Source organism: Pezoporus flaviventris, unplaced genomic scaffold, assembly GCF_033815535.1.
Source record: "Pezoporus flaviventris isolate CSIRO_AGI_PZ_B2104156 unplaced genomic scaffold, CSIRO_AGI_Pfla_v1 ptg000148l, whole genome shotgun sequence".
Lineage (NCBI taxonomy): Eukaryota > Metazoa > Chordata > Aves > Psittaciformes > Psittacidae > Pezoporus > Pezoporus flaviventris.
The window spans coordinates 2,146,633-2,166,835 of NW_026892696.1; the positions used below are offsets into that span (position 1 = coordinate 2,146,633).

A 20,203-nucleotide genomic window follows, 5' to 3' on the forward strand; every position below is an offset into this window, starting at 1 on the left:
ACAACAGACCTATGGTCAATATTTTTAGTACCATCCACTACTCATATTAAAACAATTAAGAGTTCTCTGATTAACATACCATGGCCTTTATGTAATGATTCAAAGAAGTCATGACGAGTAAAATGGGGTTCCTCCTGGCTACTAATATTAGCAGGACCTGAAGAAGAATGCAGCCTATGAGATATTTCAATTGCAGGTTCCTTCTTGCTTGTAAACTGGTTGCTATTTAAAGAATACATTTTAATGTCTTTAATTTCAACCTGCAGTCTATCACTTGTAGATTCGTCTTCTCCTGGTACAAAATTCTGAATGGATATTTGTCCTAGATGACCTACAAGCAGTTCAGAGCTACCAGGCTTTCGAGGTATGGAAACTATCGGTGACTCAATGTTTACATTTAATATAAGTTTAATAGTGTCAATTTTGAGTGGCTGTAATCCAAAGGCATAGCCTTCATTATCTTCTAAGTTGGCAACATCTCTTGATCGTGGTGTTGTGTCAAACAAAGAAACCATTTCACTGTATTCAGCAGTTTTAGTTGCCAAGACTGTGGTAACTTTTGAAGCTGCACTTTTCAGCATGCTGCGGAAATTCTCTTCCAATTCATCCATTGACAAAGTTAGTTCTTTCAGAAATTTAGCTGAGTGGTTGTAGTGTAAAGAGGCCATTTTGAGGTTCAGAGAACATTCCTCTTTTGACTTTTCTGTGAAAGTAAAACTTAATGCATCTGGAAGGCTATTCCCATCATCAAGCCTGAAGAATAAAGATTCCAAGTAATCTACATCACCAATGAGATTTTCATACCTCACTGTATTCCCTATGCTGACAACATACTGGTTCTTAACACTATCTTGTGTTAGATCCATCAGCTGAAGGCATCCCAGAGAGCCATTTACATCAAATTTACTACACATGGAGACATTGACTTTGGTGCCACCAATACTGGCTGTTGCAATTTTTCTGCCATATTTTTCTCCATTTGTCATGCCAACTGTCCTGAGGAGGAGTATATTTAACCAGTGAATATCAACTGCTACCTCTGTATTCTGTACGTAAGTTGACTGGAAGGTTTCCTGTTCCCTCCAATCTTTTTCCAAGTCAGTTATTAAAGGCTGAGGACTGGAATCTTCTTTCTCCTTCGGGAAAGATTTCTGGAGAAAGCAAATCAGTTCAACAATAGTCTCCGGGTTAAGGATGATATCCAGGTTGTTCACCTGTACAGAGATCACCTGCAGACTGGAATCCAAATTCATTGATGGACATTCAGCACTCACAAACTGATACTCTAATTTTATCAGGGACTCTTGATCTTTTCCATTGTTACCAGATGAAGTACTTGAAGCTGTAGTGCATCTCTTTGCCAAACTAGCTGCATCAATGGGATATGATTCATGTGGTCCATAAACTGGAGACTGAGCCCTGCTGTCTCGAAGACTTCCTGTTGGCATATCAAAACTCAGATTCTTATGAGAAGCCATCAAAAGATCAAAATCCGTTCCATATGTTTGCATAGTATCAACTAGTAGCAGGCCATGAACAGTCAGAGACACCTCTGCATCATATGGCCTTTTCACAAAGTGGGCATTGGTGCCAAAAACCTTGAGTACAGAGATGTATCGTCCATTACTTTCAACACCCAACTGCATACAATTTACTTTGAATTCAGCCAAAAGCAGCTGGGACTCAACAAGAACTTCCCTGGTGTGTTGCTCTAGCATCACAACACTCTGGGTTAGGTTCATCACAGAATCATGTAAACTGCCAAGCTGGTCTACCTCTGCAAAAATCTTATCTTTCCCTAAATGCAGGGCATCAGAAGACTTAGTTTCAGATGTACTCAGCTGCGTACAACAGTTCTTCAGAGCCAGTATTTTGTCTTCATTGATGTGGATTTTCAAGTCAGGTAGACTTCCAGACAAGACAGCTCCTGGGTATTTTGGGTCAGACGTGTAAATCAACCTGCGCTCCAACTGCAGGTGAACATTGAATTTTTCTACCACATGAGTTGGACCCACATCACTATCTTGAACATGTTTCCAGTTGTCTTTCACTCGGCCCACCATGATCTGAAGGTCCATAAATGAAAGTGTGTATCTCTCATACATTCTTTTACTCATTAAGTTTGCTTGTAGATGCTCCTCACTTATTTCTAGTTCAGTAAACTCAGACATTTTCATGCCACTATTAGTGTTAGATTCTGGTGGTGGAGTATTGGGAGGAGTTGCAAGAGGTGTTTTATATTCCTCATCACTCAGTTCATTGACTTCTGAAGAAAAAGTATCTGTACTCCTTTTGGATTCTTCTGTGGATTAGAAAAGTAACAGTAAACAAATAAACAAAAGTATTCTCCTCCCTCCTTGCTAACTCCCATCATTACCTGATCATCCTGGCTGAAGCTGTGTTTTTTTTAAACACAAAGCATATCCACTACTGTCCTCTCTTTCCATTGTCCCTTTTATTTTCTCAGCAGAAAATCTACTGCACTTCAGATGTCAGTCACAATGTGTTATGAAATCTATTAGACACTATTGCCTCATTTTTAACCCACTTACTCCAAGATTTACTTTTAATCCAAGCTGTTAAAAAAATTAAATCCCTTGCTCTGCCTATGCAATTCTTTTGATCTTCAAACCCAACTGAAAGGTAAGAGCTATTTAACTACAACAAATATTATGATCACAAGGTTTTGTTTAATTAACTTTATTCCCTAATATTAACTTTTCATGTTATTATCGTGCTCTACAAAGCAGGAACACCTTCCAAAACTACCCTTTTTACCTTCTTTTTTCTTTTATTTTTTAACCTCAATCTACTCTGAACAGCCCAATGCCTCAATTACACAGGGAAATACAAACCAGTCTTGCATAAACAATTTGTGGGGGGTTTTTTAGTGTGCCGTAAGACAGAATTTACTAAAAAGGAAGCTACTGAGTCCCTGCAAAGATTAATTCATGCAAGAAAAGATCAAATCATTCGGAGACATCCAGAGTAACAACATTCCACTGTTTCAATTTTGGGCTTCACACCTCAGTTTTCCACTGCACCACAGAGCAGCTCATCCTACAGCTGTACTTTTTAAAAAAGGAACTGCATATCACATAGATATCACTTCCTTTTTTTTTTTTTTTTAGCATATCCTCACACACCATATAGTCCAGCTATATTTTAAGTAGGTCTAATTTTATTTACAGGTTCCAGTGTACTTTCTTTTTCATCTTCCTGCAATGTTTTCCTATTGGAACAGGAAAAAAGCAGTAATTTAAGAAGCAATGACCTAACTTTGCACACAAACACAGGACACCAATTTTCTTTCACTTTCATTCAGCTAGCTATAGACACACACTAAGAACAGAGATTCATGCGACACAAAATCGCAGGGCTTATTCAAAGATACTTTCATTGGGAGCACTGTCCCACAAAAGCATTTGACAGCTAAAACTTACACCATTCTAAGCTTAAAATTATCTCATGGTAAAGTGCCTGATGCACTAACTTGTCATCTGCTCACAGCCTTCATGAACTACAGGACACCACATGGGAGCCTATAATTTAAAAATTAATCGCCAAAAAACCCGAAATCCCCAACAAAGCAAAAAAAACCCTGCACACCCCCATTTTGCTTTTAAAACCAATCTTAATTAAATATTTATTGACAGTAGCAGAATTATGATGTGAAACTAGGCATACATAGGGGAAATAACCTTAAGACAGCTCTACTTTCTACACAGACAAGAGCTTCTGCAAAAAGACTGAAAGAAGAGAAAAGCTGCAATAATTCTAGATTGTACCTTGAGAATTGGTAAGTAATATTCTTCCCAGATCTACAACAACTAACACTGGATCCACAAATTTGAAATCATCAGGAAATATCACCTGAGGGGCAGAAATATCAAGGCACACAGTCCAGCTTTTGCTGTTTTCCTGGAAGTTAAGAAGATATAATAGCCTGTAAGAAATAGTTTCCCCTCACATGCAAGTAAAGCCATATCAGACAAATCAATGTAGTTAGCCACTTTTTCACCTGAAGAGCTAACCTTCACAAATTGAGCCATACTATGGTTTGGTAGCTTGTCAGACCAGAGACTCCAATTATAGTCCATGAAGAGATATTTTCAGTAGGTGAAACATCCCACGCTAAGAGAGATGCAAAGAAGCCCTCCCAGAGGGATTCCCCAACTGTGAGCCAAGGAGAGTGAATCTACTTGCATAGCTAAAAGAAGGCATCTACCTTCTACATGAAACTGGATCAGGAATCTTGCATCAATACAGCTAACTCCAAAGCTAGGCATTAATGATACTGATACACATACTAATACCACTTGAGAACTGCAGATGAGCAAAAAACAAATAAAGTAGAATAATGTTTTCATTTAGAAAATAATCTCTAAATAGCTTACACACAAATTTAATAAGTTTGATGTAACACAGCTCCAGTGCACACTGGAGCCAATATACTGGCATGAAATCAGATAATGTGGGGATCCAGAACAGAAAAATACTTTTCTGCCATTAACTGCAACAGGTCTGCACCACAAGAATGGACTGACAGCAAAAGGAATACTGCAACACCACTTGTAAAACTCCGTACTTACTCAAAAAGAACACCAAATAGACAGCAACAAAAAAGCCCACTCTTTAGAGCTTCAAGTCTTAAAACACATGGCAAAATCAAAAAAGTCTACATAAACATTTGGAGGCAAAAACTTACTATGAAGTCTCCTACAAGTAAACGATCAATAGTTTGCCTGATTTCAGCTTTTGTCTGCATTTTCAGCTTGTTGTACTGTCTTCTGGCAGCTTCAGCCACCCTTGCTTCTAATTCAGACTGGTATCCAAAACCTGCACAAGAGATACAAAACTGACTAGGTATAATTTTGTTCACCTGCTACTGAACGTGGTAAGAAAAAAAGAAAGAGATAAAATAACTATTTAAAATTTTAGTAGTGAAACAGAGAACAGGAAAACACAGCAGCTGAAAGCCACTGGCTGTACCTATACACCAGGCTGTCTCAGAGGAAAAAAGCATAATCTAAGCACAAATCAAACAATCCCACCAAAAAACACTCCCAAACCTTTTTCTGGTCTTTATTTTACAGACCTTCAACCTGAATTCTAATTTAAGGGAGACAGAAAGGTCGTTAAGTATGGCAACAGAGGAAATTCAGACTAGACAGTAAGAAGCTTGTAGAAGTCTTCTTGTTTGGTTGGTTGGTTTGTTTTAACCTCTAACATTTATGGAATTTTCTCATCTTGTGAGAAAGGGTAACTATCATCCCAGCCTTTACGCCAGGTAACTTAAATCTTTTGGTATTTGCCAAAATCGACAGAAAAAGACTTGGTACTTCCAGAACATTTTGATGTTCCTTATTCTTGCCTCTCATCTCCTCACAAACTGAACTTTAACAACTGAAACTGCAAAAGCAGACACTTTATGTTGCACACTCAGGTACTAGACTCCTAAAACTTGCTGCCTTAGAAGCTTAGGGAACAAGTATGTTTAACATCTAAAAATAATGTTCCTCAAAGATGAAAATTTAACTATCAGAAGGGATACAACAGGAGTTAGAACACAATTTCCTCTGCATCATTACTATAAAAAATATTCTGCTTTTAACTGTCCTCTCAAAACTCTATTGTTCTCCAACAACTTCTAAGAGAGACTACAGAAACAGCCTCCTTATTTACTCATTTTAATTTAGGCAGCATGAACATCCACCATGCATAGAGCAGCAACTTGTAATTTTAAAGGTGAAGTTTCAGGAGTCTGCTCAAGTGAAATCTCTGATTCAATTAAACAAAGAAACAGCCATAACAGGAGGAGAAAACATCCAGCAAAGACTCAGCGCACTAATTTGAAATGAAGATTCTTAGATTAATGCTTTTCTGAGATTAAAAACAAATAAAAATCAAAGACAGTAAAAGATGTTATACCACCAAAAATAAGAAAACCCAACCCCACCAAAAAACAAACACACTAAAGGTTAACCTGAGGTATGAACTCTTCCCTTGTAGAAGAAGTCAGCTACTTTCTTAATGGCTTGTGGATTGTAAATAATATTGAGAGGTCTGGTACTGACTTCCAGGCGCCTCTCAAAAGTGCTGTGGATTGGATTTCTTTCATAAAGCATCTCAAAGACTGGGGCATCAGGATCTGCAACCAAATAAAAAATGAGTTACAAAAAGTAGTTGTAAAAAAACCAAACCTGTAACAAACAAATGGACAAAAGCAAAACCCAAACCCTACAGAATTTAGTAACTAATTTTTAACTGGAACTACCAGGAAAGAAGTACATGTCTGAAAATTCTTCTTACCCTTACCTGCTTCTATGATTTTATCTTTACTATTTGCAAGAGCATTTGCATGAATTCAAACTCTAAGCATTCAGTTTTGAAATTGTGATTTATAGGAATGATCTGATATGCTTGTTACCATCAAACACATAATGAAATACTTACCAGTGTTCTGATTAGTCATTTCTGAGGACAAACTCTGGAGTCCAAAGGAAGACATGCAGCCAACCTCTTTCTGCTGAGAAGAATTTAAAAGAAAATGATTGTTTAGATAAAATCAACCAAGCTACTGATATAAGCACAGAAGTCTTTTCTATATTAGTCTTAGGGTCACTTTATAAGTGAACTATTCATTTATCATATTATTATATTATTTTATTATTATTAGTTTATTATTATATGCATTTTTTCCCCTGATGCAGTCAAACAAGAGAAGGAAGCATGGCTAAGCAGCTAACACTATCTACTTGTGTAGCAGAGAGGGCCTTAAGTCTGAAGGGCAGATTTGAGATATCACTACAAATTACAAAGTACAGAATACATGGGAAATTCTCATGGAATTAGATTCAAATTTTGGTTGCTCAGGAGAGATATTTGAAACCTGTTCAGCAAGTCATTCAGAAGGAAAAAGAAGAGTTCTGTATTTCTGCTTTTAGTTTAACAGTATACAGGTGAAGTAAAACCTTACTTGGACCAAAAAGTTTTATGAAAAAGAACAATCACTGATTAAGTAGCAATGCTGATAGTTCCAAATATCAAATCTCAATCAACAAACTATCTTCTTCCCAACACGTATTAACTGTAACATTAACGTTACAAGCATACAGGGCAAACATGAGGAGTTCTATGAATGATGTCTGGAAAGGGAGGGGAAAAGTTAGGTGAAATTCTTCCAAGGCTTTTAGGTTCTCTTTCTGGGACAAGACACAAAGAAGTGTTGAGCTTTGGAACAGAACTATTTTCATACATATGTGTCTCACATAGTAACTTAAAGCAGTTTTGTTCACCTACAGGATTTGGGAAAACGAGAACAGGAAATATGGTCCCTTCTGTTGCCAAATCCCTCAGAAAAAGACCACCAAGCTGAACTCTGAGAAGGGAAGAATTTCTGCGAGGAAGGGATTCTGCTAAGATCTTTACACCTGGAATATAAATACATAAAATAGTTTTATTTCTTTTAGTACACATCATAGCTTTTACTTAAATTTGACAGATAAATCATCCAACAAATAAGTCTTTTGGAAGTGTTTTATATATATTTATTAAATAAATATATTAAAAATATATTTATTTCTACTAAAATAACTAAACATGGACATTTGGAATACATGACTGTCAAGCATATATTGCTATAGTTGCCATTTTTTCATACATAACAGTGTCTAAAGTTAGATTTCTGTGCTGAAATCATACATCTGGAAAAACTTATTTTCACTTGACACATTGATTTCCACAATCTGTTTTCATGTTTTCAGCCTGAACTTTGTTTCAGTATAGTCATTTAAAGAACTGAAACAAAAAGTCAAAGGAAGGACTGAAGGCAGACAAAGCTCTGGCCTTTTTGGAGAAAGAACAGGAATTCACTTAATACCTGAAAACTCCAGCTGCATAAAAGCAGTCTCCTCAGCATGCATCACCTTCTTCTTTTTATGCAACAGAGTGAAAGAGCCACCCTGCAACTGTAGATTAAATTTAGCAAAAATATGATCTCTCTTCGTAAAGGTATTCATGCTAGAAGCATCTGCAGCAGGGTCAAAAAACTCATCTGTACCTAGTTAAATAAAATACAAAACAACGCATTAAGTAAGCCAAGTTTCTGGAAGGCTACAGAAGAATAAAAAAGTTCCTCTGAATTTGAAAATAAAGGTTTTCCCAGCTCTAGGGAAGAAAAACAGAAACAAAAGATAAAGCTGGTATAATTTCTTCTTTAACAAAACTGAATATTCTGGAGAATTCTTCTATTTCAATTAAGGTAATGTGAACCTAAATTTATGAAGGCCCCAATAATTCTGTACTGTTAATGTTATACCCAGTCACCGGAACAGAGAAAGTCCCAAAGCTCTTTGCCATAAATACCTATAATATTGGAAGCAAATGTATACAATATATTGCTATAAATAAGCAGGAACACCAGGTACTAAGATTTTCTAACAAGTTATTAAGCTTTAAACAGGTAGTTGACAGAAACAAAGAGGTGATTCTGCTCACCTTAATAGGTATCTAACTATGGTACAGTTCATAGCCTTAAAAGGAAACAGCCCTTTATTTCCATACCCAGTATGTCCTCTGGATTCCACTGTTCCTTTGGGTCTGTCAGCAGCCCTTCAAATGGTTCCCCTTCGTATGTTTGCTGAGCATATCCATACCAACCTCCCCATCCAGGAAACCATGACTGAAGATACTGCAGCATTCCAGTGCTACTGCCATGTGCAGATTCTGCTGTAGGGGACCCTCCAGGGGAATAAGGCAAGGGCTCTTTAATGCTCTATGTTTGAACATTGAAGACAAACACGTTACTGCTGGTAAGTAAAAGAATACCACAAGCATACAAAAACATCACAATAAAAATGCAGTTCCATCTACTATTTACTCAGCATTCTGCAGTGTATAAGCAGTGATATTTTCAATCAATACTTAGCCTATTAGGAGAGCAGCAGCAAAGAAATGGCAAACCTATTATCAGTTAACTGCTGCATGTTCATATTCGAAGCCATATGGCATGATTTAAATCTTAGTCTAGAAACACTAAATCAAGTAAGTCATTTGACAACCTGATCTAGTTGAAGATGTACCTGCTCACTGCTGGGGGGCTGGACTAGATGAGCTCTCAATGTCCCTTCCAACCCAAACTATTCTATGATTCTATGAGTAATGACATACTTCTAAATGAAAGCAAACACATACTAATACTCTCTAGCAGAAAAGAACACAAAATCTCAGAATAATTCTCATAAAGATTCCAAATATTACCCTGTATGCAGAATGTTCCTCACCTCAGCTAAGTCATGAATTTTATCATGAACTATCTCATATAGTATCTTCAACTCTTCGTAAGTTTGCTCATCTTCAATACGATTCATTTCTGCCTGAAAAAGACAAAAATGGTAAAGTAAGTGAACTAAAAGAATACAGCACCTTACACACAAACATGTAAAACATCTCTGCACTGTGTTAGATTCACTGAAAAACCTTAACATGTCATGTATGGTATTATCTAAGGGCCTCAGCACATGAAGAAACAAACAGAAGTCACAAGGGCAACCATAACACTGATATTCCCTGTGTTACAAATAGTTTATTTGCCTTGTAAAATAAAAGTGTTAAAATAAAGTATTTGTATAAATTCCTTGCCCAACTATATCCTTCTCTCATACATCAGAAGCAAAGTTGGCAGCACAAAATTTAAGCCATGGAAAATAACCTGACTTAACAGAATGCCTAGCATAGCCAGGTGCAAAAAAAGCTTCTGTCTTGAGTAAAGAAGGCAGAGAAAATGCATAAATCAGGACAATGTAGTATTCATACTCAGGTACTCAGATGTGTTGTCCTCTTTGTACTGATTAAGAAGTTCTTTGTAGAAGCTTATGATTCACCCATGTCTAAAAAAAACGTATTATGGAACAAGAAAGCAAAAGACATTTTTCCAGTCCAGTGGCATTGCCCCTGTTACATTTCACAGCTCCGTTGCAGACAACACAAGCTATAGGAAGTCTCCTGCTTTGGCAAGTAGTAGAAAATTTCCAGTACACTGACCAACTCCTACAGTTCGTGTCTAAACAGCACAAGTAAAGATTACATAAAAGTACCAACAGAATCGCACCCGTACTTGAGACAGTACGGGTACATGTTGCCCTGAGCTGTTTTAACTAAAAAGTACTAATACACCTAAGGATAAAAAGCAGCTAATTATAGGTCATGGGCTTTTCTTGTTCTGAAGTAGGGCACAGGTTCAGTACTAGGGGCACTTTACCTCTACATCCTCCATCCTAAAATCAACTGTGGAAAACAAAAAAACCCCAACAAAGCACCCCTAAATACACTGCCAACTAGCCACAATTTCTTCCATATTATCTACCCAGCCATATGGGTGACCTGACACACTTCAGATGTGTAAATACTTTTTGAGTCTATAGAGAACACGAGTTAAGAAAGCATGTCACAGACTGGCATGAGCATTCTGTGACAGTTGATGTTATTTTTGGTGAAAACCAGTGACAGCTCAAAAAAAAAAAAAGACAGCTTTTTGCATAGCAAAACAAAACCACAAAAATCAACACCTCCCACAAGCCCAGGTTTCACGCAATAAAAACTCAGTTGTAGTTAAAGCACAGTCTCTTCAGTGAAAATGGCCTGCAGTAAAACTAAAGATGTGTCTAAACTAGAACAGACCTAAAATTTGAGAAGATGAAACAAATCAAATCAAAGATGATTAATCAACACTGTAGAAAACTCACTCAAATCCAAATACCTGCTCTGCAGCAGACAGTGGTTCCCCCTTCAACTTGGTGTAATACAGGTCCGTGTAAGACACTGCATCTTGGGCCCGATGTAATACAAACTCCCAGGTGGAACGCTGCCTCTGCTCCCTGATCTCCGACAGATTAGCATTCAAAGCAAAGATCCACCACTCTTGGCAGCTGAAATATTTCCAAAAAAACACATGCATATCAAACTGGTGATAGGTCCAGGAGAGGTTCAGTGAAAAAAACAGAGAGCAAGTGGCCAGGAAAAGCAGCAGCATTAGAGACAGCATATGTGGGCCAATTCTGCCAGTTGTGGAGAAAGTCCTCTACATAGTCGCCACCAATCCAGTGGGATTTAGTATAGCTGTCATGGATCAGACATAGACAACAAAAGGTTGAATTACATAGACCTCTAGCCTGAACTGATACTATCATGCTTATTTATCGATAAAAGAATCTTAAGAGAAGCTCTGCACAAAGAAAAACTTCAGAACATCATAATGTGTGCTTTGGGGTACTTCATTGGGGTACTCCAACTTCATTTCAGTTCTTAGAAGCTGTGACAGGATTTAAAGCTCGGGTAAGAATAATTATATTTTAAGTTTGAATTACATCTGAATATTTAAAACTGATTCATGAGGTGTGGAAACAAAACATGAAAATTGGAACTCTAGTATATGATTATTATCTGCCTTTTTATACTTGTCTTTATTGAGGCTCCCTAGCATAGTTTATAATATCATATTAACACTACCACATTTAGATATACTTACTTCTGTGTTACTGGAACCTTTGGTCTCCACTTCCTGAATTTAAGCTGTCGCTCCTTTCTAGCCAGTTCCTTTAGAAATCCCATGATCTGCTGGTACTGCATCTTTTAGTAAAACAGCACACAGATCAATTAGGCAATACTGGAGTGTTTTCCAAAGCAAAGGAAAAGAAAAGACAAAACCTCAAGCATAGGTTTGGTTTATCTGCATCAATGACCTGTAGGTGGCTTCAGAATTAAGGTTGATGTTAATTACAATTCATAATTTGGTTCTCTAGTATCACATATCTTCTCCCAGTAGCTAGCAGCTAATGTGTGACATTCAATTTACAAGTTTCTTTATTTACATACACAGAGAATGAAATCTCCTTCCATGTCAGATTATCAACCTAACATCAGCCACTATTGTATATTCTATAGACTAAAAACCCCCAAATACTTCCCTCCTATTACTATAATGAACAAACAAGAATGTAAGGCTTTTTGCAATAATCGGTTGCCGTGAGATAATTCTGAATGCTTGGGCTTAATACAAACAACTTCTTTGTTATTTGTTCATGTCCCTTTCAGTTGCCTCTAAAACTAAATCTTTAAGAAAATACTAATCTTAAATTACAGTAATTGGTATTTAAGCTGTTCCAAACACTACCTCAGTTTTATAATCCCTACAGGTATTTCACTGTCAGAATCAGTACTTGTTTTCTAAGAGATAACTAATACATGATGGCATTTTTCCAGCAGAATCTTCAGAAGCACGGACATACAGACAACAGCTGGAGCATGTAGGAAGGTAAAAAATACACTTTGTGTCAAACCAATTTGAATTTGTAGACATTGCGGTAACCAAAACATGAAGGACTACCTTCTTTAATCGGTCATTTTGCTAGAAACTGACATAGAGCAGTGTGCAACACAGCATACAGACACCCAAGAAATCTTGAGACCAACTAATCTGGACACTCAAAGCAGCCTAACACAGTTAATAGGACAGAGTTCACAATGGCCTCATTTACCCTGCTTCTCAACAGTCTCTTTCAAATACTGAAAATTAAACGAACAGTTGGTATTTACCTGTGAAAGCTTCAAGGGTATAGTCTCAAGCTGAATGTCACACTCAAGCCGTGGAGTCTGGCGTGATCTTAAAGGATCCTTAGAACAATTTCTCTTAAGAAGAGCAGAAGTGCATACAGGTTCCATGATGTAATTATGATCATGACTTTCCATGCTTTTATCCATTGCTTCCTGTGGGTTACAAGCAAATTTATTCTCTAAGAAATGAGTGTAGAATACCTACTAAAATGTATTGGTTTCATGAACTAGAATACACTTTATTAGGATGCCAGTGCATTAAAAAACTTCCTAAATATGTTTTCTCTTCAAAGGTAAAACAAGGTATTTCAAGCACAGCCTTTGTGAGTTGCACATGCATTCTATCATCATAGCATGGAACTATAAACTCCTTTTGCTCTTAAAAGCACCAGATCCAACAAATTCTAAGTCAATTAGGTCTGAAAAATAGGAAGGAGACTAACAAAAATTACAATCCCTTTTTCATACGCAAAATCTCCCTCTTGTACCTGTAGCTGGCCAGGAGGCAGGTCTCCAAGTAAAGTGCAGTTGGTATCCCCATAAATACTGAAGTCAGCAACATCCAACTGTTTTTTACGCATCAGCTTCTCTACCTGAAGAAGAAAAGCAGAATAAAGTCAAGATCACACACCATGTGCCATGTAGTTTTTATTTTTACATATTCAATGAACAATATGAAATGCCCAGAATCAATTTCTTACAATAACCAGAAGATTATTAAAATTCCCTATGTTTTACTAAATATTTACCAGCACCCATAAAATACAGCACCACATCTTAGCTGCCATGAGTTCATACATAAACTTATACTCACTGGTTCAAATACTGCATTTTGCATGGATACTTTTTTGATGCATATGCCAAATGCAAATGGCTGCAAAGGGTTTGTGACACCATCTTCAAACCTCAAGTGGACATCCTGAATTTTTAACTAAACAGAAAAAGACCCCATTAGAGACAACTACCTACATCATTAGAGCAGACAGCAGTACCATTCATTAATACCACAGCAATTCAATTTCTGCAATTCTACAACAAATTTCTGGTGTTTAGACCTCACAGAAATCCTATTTCTCACTTCTGTTTGGTACTTTCTCATTCTACCTTCTCCTCAGCTACCAGTAGTCCCTACCCTTCTCTCAAAAAAACACCTAGCCACTTTCACAAGGCACTGTACTTTATTTTGCTATGCTATTATTCTCCCATCTTAGAGGCAAATTTGAATTACATCTGTAATTCAATGTGTAATTAACAACTGAAGACTAAAATCATGTACTAGAATCATCAACACTGGCCAGAATTACAAACTATTAACAATACCAGGTAACCCAAACTGATTTTACATTAGTAAAACCAATGCCTCTAGTGAGTTGAAATGCAACCAAATAATATAGTGAGTCTATCTGCATGTAAGAAGACAGAAAGGACAATCCTTTCATGGTGGCAGACAACCTTTAACAACTAATATTTAGACAGCTTCCAGTTCTTAAACACAAATGATTAATGATGTAAATGTTGCTAAAAATGTCATTACCTACATAAGGACTTCCACTAGAAAAAGCAATAGAGCATAACAGCCATACTTTCAAGTCATTTTGAAACTTAGAAGATACATGGCAGATTTTTATTAGTAGTAGAAAAATAATAATTAAAGAACTGGAGAGACAACTCGCAGCGAAATAATCCAAATCATGGACCAGCTAAGAGATTTGTTTCCTTACAAATTATCTTTTTATCAAAACACTTCATGCTCCTCTGCTTCATAAACAATTCAACTATTTCAGTGCGTTTATAAACCAAAGAATTAAAATGTGAGCAAAAGCCATCAAATTTCATGCAAAATCGATATCTACCTACTGTTACAAAACAAAAAAAAAAAGAAAAAGTTTATGTTTGTCCCCTTGGTAAAAGCAGGAATGGAGGGCATTTCCTTTCCAGAAGTCCCAATCAGGACCAGCTTAAGACTGAAGTTATGAAGGTTCAATCTGAAAAGGGACTGTCCTCTGCCAAATACCTGCCTTTCTCCTCTAAGGACTACACAATGTAAAGCACAGTGGGCACAGATAATTCTTAACAAGTGGGAAAGGGTCTACAATGCAAAAGCTTACTTCAATGTTTTCTACAATTCTTGTGACTACAGATGCAGTAACTGAGTACCAGTATGATTCCCCTTTCTGTTGTTCTTTCTGAAACAGAAAATAGGGATAAAGCATTAACCAACACTGTAACAACTGTCAGGAAACAATACACATTGTTACACCAAAATTACTGGGAACAGGGAGAAAATAAAAACCCCGCAGTGTGAGTATTTCCAACATAGGTGGGACACGTGGCATGACAGAGGTGGGGCAGAAACTGCATCATGTTAGCATGTATGAATCAAATTCTAACTTAGCTTCCTATGCATTTGTTCTCCTAGAAACTTGTTATGAATTTCTTAGGAACTCCTAGGAACTTGTTAGGAGACTTAAATGCAATCCATCTACCACAGCAGTTCTTCATCATGAAAGACGTGTGACTCACTTTCCATTTTTCCTCAAGTGCTAGGAGAAGGGCTTTTTTGCGTTCTCTCTCTTGCAACTTCTCCTTTTCCTCATCAAAATCTTCTTTTTTTTCTGGTGCACCAATTAAGTGTAGTTTTGAGATAGATATTACCCATGGATCCACATGTGGACGATAAAAAGGTATCTGCAGTGTTATTTTCCCAATGAAACCTAGATATACAGAACAGAGATGCTATCAGATTCCTGTGTAAATGTACTTCATCACCCTTGCAAAACCTGAAAAAAAAAAGTGGTGCAAGAAACAAGCAAACTAAAATAGAATTGGATAACCTAAAAATCAGGCTACCTCATTTGTTCAAGCTTCTGATTCACAGGTAAATGTTCTTCTAAATTATGCAATACTGCCTGTTTATAAATGTTTGTCCTGCACACATAAGCAAAATACCAACCTGCCTTTACTTCAAATGGTAATTCCAGTTCCTTCAAGGCATCTTTCTTTAGTGGCAAGTTTTCCAATTCAACAGCACCTACACAAAGCAGAAAAATATATTTATATTAGAGATGGTCAACTTGAACATTCTAAGCCTAAAATGATTGTTTTTTAAAGAAAAAAAATAATCACCCAATAGGATGGGAACAACCAACCTGCCACTTCAAGTTATGCTACAATTCCAATGATTATTCAATAATACCACTTGTTAATTTTCCAATGTCATGTGCTGAAACTATTCGATGAGGCCATCTAGAAGCCATCTTCTGCAAGGTTTTAGATCTGCACTTTATTGTAACCAAGGAAAAACCTCCTCACTGTCTGTTCAGGAGAGATACTTAAAAGAATTTTCTCAATACTCCAAAAAGCATGCCCAGAAAAGAACATTTTGAAGTGTTACATTCTCTCCAGAAATAGCAGATAACAGCAGCAAAATGTAAATTAAAAAGCGCTGATTTGAGGACTTCGTAAAAGTACAAGACTTGTGAACATAACGTGCCAAACCAAAGTCTTCATTACTAACTTAACTACTAGCGCCAAAATGGAAGAGGTAAGACTATGGAATAGTGCCACATTCCCTCAAAAGGAAAATTACTGAACAGTATTAAGAAAAATGACATTCAAATATTATATAAATTACACATGCTGATAAAATATGCTAAGCATACTTTTGAATGTTTTTTATAAATTTGCTTAATAATGTTGATAAAAAGCAACAGAGAGGCACACAAGAGATCTGACTGATCATGTAAAGTGCTAGCACAAAACTCTATGCGAAAAGGATTTATATAAATGTTAAACACAGTATTAGATGATTGTTTCTATTCCACCTTCCAGTTATTACAAAAACACAATTTAAAAAAAAAAAAATTAGACCAAACACAATATGCAAGTACTACAGAAAATACTCCAAAGCCTCACCCTTCAGAAGAGCAACTGAAAGCTGGTCTGTGTTCAGGTTGTTGACATATTTGCCCAAATAGGTGTTGAGGACCCAGGCTACCAATCCTTCCAACATGACTGTCCTAGAGGAGGGCAACTAATGTTTTTCTGTCATTTTCTGTATTTCTGTTCCATAGTCTCACTCTGAAAGAAAAAACATGAAGAAAATGACTGCCTGAAACACACACTCTCAGCAGAGTTCACATACTACTATCACTGTAATTTTTACTGTAATTGATCTAAAAAGCAATAAAAACACTAAGCTTGATTTCCACCATAAAAAAAAAATACTTTATGCTATGCCCTTTAAGTCTCAAATCAGAGTTTCATATAGATCTTTGACAACTACAGACCACTTCATTTGCAAATTAAGTTTTCATCCTTCAAATCTTTTCATCCTTTTTCTAATCAGAACACATTTTGTTGCAATAACCAACAAGGCCAATCTACAGTCCTCTTCAAGAAAAGGTAAGACTAAAATTCCACATTCATCTGAAGTAATTTTGCACTGGCCTCCTTGACTTCTGTTGCCAGCATTTTCTTCAAGTTGCCAGCATTGTGGTTTTGGAAGCCTGGTCTAAAGTAACAGCCCAGCCTTTGACTGGATTTTTGTAGAATTCTTACATGATATCTGTGAAACAACTCACCCTCCCTAAACTTTTTCTTTTTTTTTTTTTTTCAGGAAGGCTGTCAGTGTAGGAAGTAATCAGATCGAAATCCCATAAATAGCTCATCAACAATTACTCTTAACAGGTTTTCAAAGTGACAGCACAGATTACTGCATCAAGGAAGGACAAGAAAGCACATGAGAGAAGCAATACTGGTCATACATGTAAACATTTCCCTTCATGCTCTTCTACTATTAGCTTCCACAAGGGCAGGATCAAGCATGTTATTACAGTAAAGAAAAAAGCACACGGGCCATATCTTGTAGTCAGGATGCAGTAAGTGTATCAGTCCCATATTTAGAAAAGTCCAATTACACTTAAGTCCCTAAACCAGCGTACGTAACATTGAGTTCTACAGAACAAAAAAGTAAGTTATGTATGGCACTTACATCTCATGGCAGAAGAAAACAACAACTTCTAGAGTTACATTTTACATTTTACATTAAGATTCAAGGGTTTTACGTAACAATGGTTGCTTGATTTTTGGCAGCCCCTTTTAAGCCTTTGTTTCTTTAAAAAAAAAGTGAGTGGAAATAATTAATTAATATAGTTAAATAAAATTACCAGAATTAAGCAAATAATTAAAGGCTTTATCTAAAGACTCAAAAGTGAAACTATTCTGTCACAGAATCATAGAATAGTTAGGGTTGGAAAGGACCTTAAGATCATCTAGTTCCAACCCCCCTGCCATGGGCAAGGACACCTCACACTAAACCATGCCTCCCAAGGCTCTGTCCAACCTGGCTCTGAATACTGCCAGGGATGGAGCATTTACAATTTCCTTGGGCAACCCATTCCAGTGCCTCACCAACCCTCACAGTAAAGAACTTCCTCCTTATATCCAATCTAAACTTCCCCTGTTTAAGTTTTAACCCGTTACCCCTTGTCCTGTCACTACAGTCCCTAATGAAGAGTCCCTCTGCAGCATCCTTGCAGCCCCCTTCAGATACTGGAAGCTGCTATGAGGTCTCCATGCAGCCTTCTCTTCTGCAAGATGAACTGCCCCAACTTTCTCAGCCTATCTTCATACAGGAAGTGCTCCAGCCCCCTGATCACCCTCAAGGCCTCCTCTGGACTTGTTCCAACAGTTCCATGTCCTTTTTATGTTGAGGACACCAGAACTGTACACAATACTCCAAGTGAAGTCATGCAGAGAGAAAGACAAACATCAAAACCACAGAGAAGTTACATTTGAAAAAGATGTATCTTCATGTTAAGCAAGTGTAACATTTTTGTTCTTGCAAAATTTCAAAATTTTTTTTGCAAGTTTTCAAAAAGAATAGTATTATTCCACATGATAAAGACCGAGCATTTGTACATGTGAGCCACCACTCTACACCATGGGATTTTACTCTAATGAAACTGACAAGAAAGCTGAAGTTCAAACAAAAGCAACTACAGCTATCCTTGTCATTGTCACCCTTAACAAAATAAGTTAAAAAAGCAAGTCCTCTACAAGTGTTAGGAGGCAAATCAGAGGCAACATCTTGAAGAAACAGAAGGGTAGGTTAACATCCCTGTGACTGAAAACCTCTGCTGCATGAACAAGTCCATGCCTCAAGTCATCATAAGAACCGTAAATAAAGTAGATCTAGATCATCCCCTTAACCTAAACTTGCGGAACATACGTAACTACTCGGGAATCTTTCAACTGTCTTAAGGCTTTTACACGTGTAACTTTCTAGTCCACTGCTATACAAGTGGAAAACAAAACACTTTCTACAGCAGAGCTTTTTATTTCCTTGGCATACATAGCACAAAAGGCACAGTGACCACTTATCAGGATGAGACTCAAAGTCCAACCCAGGACCTCGCTCACAGCTGGCTCATCTTCTCTGAAAAAGAAGATGCAATTTTTCCAACAGTGAGGAAGAGGAGGCCCTGAAGGAGCGGGGCCGGAGCTGCTCGGCAAAGAACGATCACGATGGGCAGGGGCTGCCTGTCAGGGCAAAGCGAGGGGGGATTTTCCTCAGGGCCCCTCACAAAACAGGGTGGGAAGGAGCCTTCAGGACCCGGCCCTTTCTCTCTCAACACAAGCAAACCCCCCGCGTGTCGGAAAAGACTTGTTGGCACGCACCCCGGGTCGCAGGCGAAGCGAAAGGTCACCTTGCCCGGGGAGGTGGGAATGAGCCCTGAGAGAACCGCGGAGTGGCCGGCGGCAAACTGGCTGCGACAGGAGTGGGGGAGCCTCAGGGGCGACTGAGAGGCTCCGGCCCGGCACGGGGGCAGCACGCAGCGGAGAACGGGACCGACGCCGACCGCGACCGCAGCCCCAGCCCCGAGCAGATGGGGTGAAGCACTGCAGCGCTGCCCCTCGCCCCCGCGGTGGCGGGGCGGAGCCCCGAGAGGGGCGTGAGATAGGGAGGGGCCCTGCAGGGCCGGGCCCGCTCCCTGCCGCCCCGGCAGAACTCCGAGCCGAGACTGACGCAGGAGAAAACGACAGCCGGGGCCTTGCGCTGCCAATGCGGCTCTGCCCGTGCCCCCCTGCCACCGGTACCTACCTGGGCTCCCGGTGGCGGCCGCCTCCTTGACAGTGCGCGGGGCCGGCGGGCCGCACGCCAATCGATCCAAGCCGACCGACAGGGGCACGCCTGGACAGGGGAACGCCGAGCAATCGATGTGCACCTTCCCCGCCTCCTTGAGGCGGAGCCGGCCCGGCAGAATTGTGGGGCCGGTCTTGCTCCAGCTCTGTTGCGCGCTGCCGCTCGAGGCGCCGTGGAGCGAGCGAGGATCCTTACCTCACCAGGGCCAGTGGGGCCGCTGTCAATCGCCGAGTAAACAGAGAGGCGGAGCCTGCTTGCCACGGCCGGGCGGGGTCACGGCGGTGCCCACTGGCGCCGAGGTGGAGGAGCCGTGCTGGTTGCTGGTGATTGCGGCAGCCGGTGGTGTCCGTGCGCAGGCTTCAGCGGGTCAGCCTTCTTGCGATGAGGGTGTCGCATGATCAGACACAGTCGTTGGGCAAGGAGCAGCTTAACCTGTGCAGAAGA

The 20,203-nt window shown here is 38.8% G+C and overlaps 1 protein-coding gene across 3 annotated transcripts in view; it reads right to left on the minus strand.

The window, feature by feature from the left end:
* VPS13D (vacuolar protein sorting 13 homolog D) overlaps positions 1-19,938 on the minus strand; it is a 102,939-nt gene extending 83,001 nt beyond the window's left edge. Inside the window, exons 1-19 of one of the 3 annotated variants that reach the window (XM_061479318.1) lie at positions 19,718-19,938; positions 16,528-16,692; positions 15,566-15,643; positions 15,136-15,326; positions 14,721-14,798; positions 13,427-13,543; positions 13,101-13,205; positions 12,595-12,765; positions 11,528-11,628; positions 10,760-10,928; positions 9,285-9,377; positions 8,566-8,776; positions 7,883-8,062; positions 7,303-7,433; positions 6,457-6,529; positions 5,987-6,151; positions 4,709-4,839; positions 3,789-3,921; positions 80-2,302 (exon numbers count right to left, since the gene is read on the minus strand). In XM_061479318.1, the coding sequence (XP_061335302.1) occupies positions 80-2,302; positions 3,789-3,921; positions 4,709-4,839; positions 5,987-6,151; positions 6,457-6,529; positions 7,303-7,433; positions 7,883-8,062; positions 8,566-8,776; positions 9,285-9,377; positions 10,760-10,928; positions 11,528-11,628; positions 12,595-12,765; positions 13,101-13,205; positions 13,427-13,543; positions 14,721-14,798; positions 15,136-15,326; positions 15,566-15,643; positions 16,528-16,624 (4,447 nt within the window). In that variant the 5' untranslated portion in view covers positions 16,625-16,692; positions 19,718-19,938. Of the gene's footprint in view, positions 1-79; positions 2,303-3,788; positions 3,922-4,708; positions 4,840-5,986; positions 6,152-6,456; positions 6,530-7,302; positions 7,434-7,882; positions 8,063-8,565; positions 8,777-9,284; positions 9,378-10,759; positions 10,929-11,527; positions 11,629-12,594; positions 12,766-13,100; positions 13,206-13,426; positions 13,544-14,720; positions 14,799-15,135; positions 15,327-15,565; positions 15,644-16,527; positions 16,693-19,717 lie in introns of those variants that run through there. The other 2 variants (XM_061479316.1, XM_061479317.1) reach the window with 2 other exon arrangements.
* Between the last annotated feature and the right edge of the window lie 265 nt (positions 19,939-20,203).